The sequence below is a fragment of the Conger conger genome, chromosome 1 (genome assembly GCF_963514075.1).
Source record: "Conger conger chromosome 1, fConCon1.1, whole genome shotgun sequence".
Classification (NCBI taxonomy): domain Eukaryota; kingdom Metazoa; phylum Chordata; class Actinopteri; order Anguilliformes; family Congridae; genus Conger; species Conger conger.
The window spans coordinates 6,783,971-6,789,380 of record NC_083760.1 but is presented as its reverse complement, the minus strand read 5'-3'; the positions used below and the strand labels follow the sequence as shown (position 1 = coordinate 6,789,380).

General features: G+C 49.3%; 1 protein-coding gene across 2 annotated transcripts in view; it reads left to right on the top strand.

The window, feature by feature from the left end:
- The window catches only part of babam2 (BRISC and BRCA1 A complex member 2), a 116,830-nt gene extending 113,129 nt beyond the window's left edge, over positions 1–3,701 (top strand). For both annotated transcript variants that reach the window (XM_061260965.1, XM_061260973.1), the window contains 4 exons: positions 228–298; positions 1,093–1,175; positions 1,752–1,905; positions 3,303–3,701. In XM_061260965.1, the coding sequence (XP_061116949.1) occupies positions 228–298; positions 1,093–1,175; positions 1,752–1,905; positions 3,303–3,366 (372 nt within the window). In that variant the 3' untranslated portion in view covers positions 3,367–3,701. The remainder of the gene's footprint in view (positions 1–227; positions 299–1,092; positions 1,176–1,751; positions 1,906–3,302) is intronic.
- Positions 3,702–5,410: the final 1,709 nt, after the last annotated feature.

The following is a 5,410-nucleotide window of genomic DNA, read 5'->3' as shown; positions in this document are numbered from 1 at the left end:
CTCTGTGAACAACGTACAATATACAATAAAGAGCACATTCTTATAAAAATAATTATAATCTCTCTCCTTCTCTCCCCCTGCCTTCCTTCCCTTTTTCTTTTTGGTCCTCTCTTCCCCCTCTTCCTCTATTTTATTTCTCTCTTCCTCTCTTCCTCTCTCCCACCCCCTCCCTCCCTCTCTCCCTCTCTCTCCCCCTCTCCCTCCCTCTCTCTCTCTCTCTCTCGCAGGTACAGTATGTTATCCAGGGATACCATAAAAGAAGAGAATACATTGCTGCCTTTCTCAGCCATTTTGGAATGTGAGTCAGTGTGTGTGTGTGTGTGTGTGTGTGTATGATGTGTGTGTCTGCAACATGTGCGTGTATGTCTACGTATGTGTGCGTGTATGTGTGCGTGTATGTGTGTGTACGGTGTGTGTGTGTTTGCAGCATGTGTGTGTATCTGTGTGTATCTGTGCATGTGTGTGTATGTCTGTGTGTGAGTGTGTGTATGTCTGTGTGTGTGTGTGTGTGTGTGTGTGAGTGTGTGTATGTGTGTGTATCTGTGTGTATGTCTGTGCATGTGTGTATGTTTGTTGCAGGAGAGCGTCTGCATCCATCTATGTGTGTCTATAGGACACTGCGTGGGCACATGCAAATACTGTATGTTCTGGAATATAAATGTATGTGGGCGTATTTGTGTGTGTCTGCGCACAGCCGTGCGTGTGTGTGTGTGTAAGGCTGCCGTAGGTATTGGTGTCCATGTGTGCCTGTCAATGATGGTGTTTGTGCATGCATGTGTGTGTGTTTCAATCGGGCTGTAGGTGTGTGTGTGTGTGTGTACCTGTCAGTGACGGTGTGTGTGTGTGTGTGTGTGTGTGTACCTGTCAGTGACGGTGTGTGTGTGTGTGTGTGTGTGTGTGTACCTGTCAGTGACGGTGTGTGTGTGTGTGTGTGTGTGTGTACCTGTCAGTGACGGTGTGTGTGTGTGTGTGTGTGTGTGTGTGTGTGTGTGTGTACCTGTCAGTGACGGTGTGTGTGTGTGTGTGTGTGTGTGTGTGTGTGTGTACCTGTGTGTGTGTACCTGTGGGTGACGGTGTTTGCATGTGTTCCAGGGGTGTTGTGGAGTATGATGCTGAGGGATTCACCAAACTCACTCTGCTCCTGATGTGGAACGACTTCTGCTTCCTGGTGCATGGTAAATACGCACACACACCCCCACAGACGCACACATACCCCCACAGACACACACACACCCCCACAGACACACACACTGCACACTCCTACATTCCATCAGCCCTCTCTCCTTCCTGAGAAAAACCAGGCCATGGCTGCCTCTGATCTCCCTGCCCTGCCCTGGTGTCAGAGAACTGACTGAACCCACCGTAGAGCTGGGATTCGTAGTCCTGGAAGGACTGGGAGCTGCAGTCCAGTTAGCCACTGACTGACTAAAGAGTCTGCACTGATTGCAGGGAAAATGCATAAATCTTAATAACACTGTTCCCCTAGTACTGGGATCGTTGCCTTACAGTCCACTGTAAGGTGCTTATATGACTTAACATGGCTTAGATCACTACGTCACTGACCCTAATGTAACAAGAGTGGTGTCACTGTTATTAAGAACCTCCTGCAACCAACACCGGCACAACATTTTTAGTTCCATTTCCGAAAACCTGTTCTGGGTCAAGTCAAGCTGTCGGAGTGAGAGAGTGGCGTCTGATTGGCTGTGGTTCGGGGGAGCTGACCCCTGACCCCTGACCCCTCTCTCCTGCAGTGGACCTCCCGCTGTACTTCCCGCGGGACCAGCCCTCGCTCACCTTCCAGTCCGTGTACCACTTCAGCAGCAGCGGGCAGCTGTACTCCCAGGTGCAGCGCTCCTACCCCTACAGCCCCCGCTGGGACGGCAACGAGATGGCCAAGAGGGCCAAGTAAGAGCCCCCCAAAAAAACACATTTACCCCTGCATCTTACTGCTCCGACTGCCCCTCATCTACCCTGTTACCCTTCTCTACCACCTCCCTTACCCCTCCCCAAAAACCCTTATCTACCCCGTTACCCTCCGCTGCAACCCCCCTTACCACCCCAAAAAACCCTGTTTTACTCCTCCATACCCTCCTGTCTCTTAAATCCCTGTTTTACCCTGTTACCCTCTTCTACAACCCCCTTACCTCCCCAAAAAGCACATTTACCCCTGCATCTTACTGCTCCGACTGCCCCTCATCTACCCTGTTACCCTTCTCTACGACCTCCCTTACCCCTCCCCAAAAACCCTTATCTACCGCGTTATCCTCCTCTGCAACCCCCCTTACCACCCCAAAAAACCCTGTTTTACTCCTCCATACCCTCCTGTCTCTTAAATCCCTGTTTTACCCTGTTACCCTCTTCTACAACCCCCTTACCTCCCCAAAAAACACATTTACCCCCCCGTGTCCTCCTGCATCTTACTGCGACGACTGCCCCTTATCTGCCTCCTTGCAGACTCAAATGTCTGTTTGAGTTTGCACATGCCCAGTGCATCCGTGCACTTGAGTCCCCACCGGTCACACTTTACAATATAGTTCATTAATTGGCATCGCCTCATTAACTAATGTAATTATTAACACGAATTAACGATGGACAACGATACATGAATTAAGCATGAAATTCACTTTTCATTAGTTAATGCATTTGTTAACAGCTAGCGTATTTTTTTTACGTGATATTTATACATTAGCAAACCATAGAATGAACGTACAATTAGTTAACCATTAACAAGTGCATTCACTGACTTATTCATTCCAATAACTGATGTAGGTGTTAACATGAATTAATGATACAAATACAGTAACTTCTCAGCTGTGGTTAGTTAACAGCTACATTAGATCATGCCAGTTCATGGCGCCGTACAGTAGAGTCTCCTCCCAGGAAAGGTAGCTGAGAGGCGGTGTTTGGACGGTGCTCTCCGTAGCAGAATGTTTGTGTCTCGTCTCCCCGTTTAATTGCGTCCTAAACGGGCGAGCGAGCGATCCAAACTCCCAGAATCCCGCTCTGCCGCTTCCAAATGGAACAGCAGGCAGCCGCAATATGACAAGCAGGATTAAAACGCTCTGTTCTGAAGAGAACCCACCCCCCGCTTCGTGTGAAAACGCACAGAAATTAACCTACAGAACCGTGGCAGTGCACGTCCCTGTATGTTCATTTTCTCTTTCCTGGAAAATATCTGTTGCCTTTCCATTGTATTCAATTAATTCTCTCTCTTTCTCCTTCTGTCCCTCTCTCTCTCTCCCTCCCTTCCTCTTTGTCTCTCACCCTCCTGTCTGTCTGTGTCTGTCTGTCTGTCTTTACAGGGCCTATTTTAGAAGTTTTGTGCCTCAGTTCCAGGACGGGGCGTTTGCCAATGGGAAGCTCTAGGCCCTGACGGACAGGAAGTGACATCACTGCGTGAGTCGTAGGAGCCTGGGACACACGCGCGCGCGCGTGTGTGTGTGTGCGCGCGCTGAATGCGGGACAATTCTTTTTAGCGACGGCTGAATTATCGTTTTCCACGTGGAACATGTCGCTGCTCTTAATTATCGTTGTTGTTTGAGTTTTGTTTGTTTTTTGTTTGTTTTTTTTTTTCTTTTGAACTTCATCCTGTTTATTTGACGATCACTCTGCCCTGTAACGCAGCGCACACTGTAGTCTGTGCACAGGCGTGCGCTGCCTCATGTGGAACCCGTGTCTGAGTCCGACCTGTCATAGCAGTCCCGGGGGCGTGGGTGGGACTGGGTGGGGTTGGGTTGGGTTGGGTTGGGTGGGGCCAGACGGTTCAGCAGGTGTGACTGGCGTGTGTATCCAGGTGACGAGGCCGCAGGTTGATCTGTACGATCGTTCAGAAAAACAATCGCTGCGACGGAAAGCGTGGGATGGAATGTACGCTTGTGTAACGCCGTGTGAACGGGGTTCAGGGACGGAGTTCAGGGACGGGGACGTGCCTGAGAACGTTCCTCTGTGTGCTGTATGTCGGGAAAAAGACCTGTGCCATTAAAGATAAGAGTTATGGATGAAACCCCCAGTCCTGCGTGTGCTCAGGACAGGTTCCCAGCGACCTTTCACCTCTCCCACCTTCATCACACCCCTCCTCCTCCTCCTCCTCCTCCTCCTCCTCGTGATTAAATGGCGTTTGTGAGCGGAGCCACCCGGTCGGACCTCTAGCAGGACCACAGACGGTGTGTTCATCGAGCGGTCGAGTGGCAGGGGAACACTGTGCTGTCTCCCGGGTCACGCAGAGCGGGCTCCCTGCTTTAACGCGCGATAACATCTCTCTCATCTCTGAGCCACCTCTCTCTCTCTCTCTCTCTCTCTGTCTCTCTGTCTCTCTCTCTCCCTCACTCTGTCTCTCTCTCTCTCCTTCTCTCCCTCTCTCCCTCTATCCTTCTCTCTCTCTCCCTTTCTCCCTCTCTCTCTCCCTCACTGTCTCTCTCTCTCCCTCACTCTGTCTCTCCCTCTCTCCCTCCCTCTCTCTCCCTCACTGTCTCTCTCTCTCCCTCTCTCCCTCTCTCCCTCTCCCTCTCTCCCTCTCCCTCTCCCTCTCTCCCTCTCTCTCTCTCTCCCTCTCTCCCCCCCGACATCGTTGTTCTGACATCGCTCCGGTGGTTACCTCTCGCTCTTTTGTATAGGCGGTGAAAAAACCAGCTCTTTCTCTCTCTCACACATGCAGATTCAGGCACACATGCACACACGCACATGCACACACACACACACACACACACACACACACTTGTGAATGCGCACACACATTCATGTGCATTCACACATTTTTATGCATACTGACACATGCGCAGACACACACACACACGGTTAGTTTAGAGAACAAGCAGAGCAGATAACTGCAGATCTGAAGATTCAATCTAAGCGCAGTGTGCATTGACCCGTACCTAAACCATAAGCGTTACATTTCATGTTGCTTGCACAAGTGTTTTTGTTTATTTATGTCACCGTTAAACCCGTAATGTTGTACAGCGATGACACAACATTTCATCACAGTCTTGTAGTGATATATAAACACAAGATAACACCTTCTAAAGATTGCTCATTCGAAGTTAAGCGCAAGGCACGTTTCTGTTACACTCAAAAAACAATTACTTAAAATTACAGACAGTAGTTGCACACGGTGTTATTAAGTGTACGGGACTTCAGCTGTCTCAATTGCCTAATGGGTTAAAGTCACATATACTTAATATTGCGGGCAAGCACTGTAATCTTTTTCATGTAAAACCAGTGATTAATTCTGTTGAGCATAGATTGAATCTCATCTCACAAGCTCTTGTTATGTAACACCCTGGCTAATTAACACCGCTGTGCGTACACATCTGAGCCACATGTTACTGACATTTTTTAGGCCGTGAAGAGGGAACACTGTCGGCCATCTTTTAAAATGGTTGTCATTGTGGTCGTTATCAGCATTTTTTTCCCT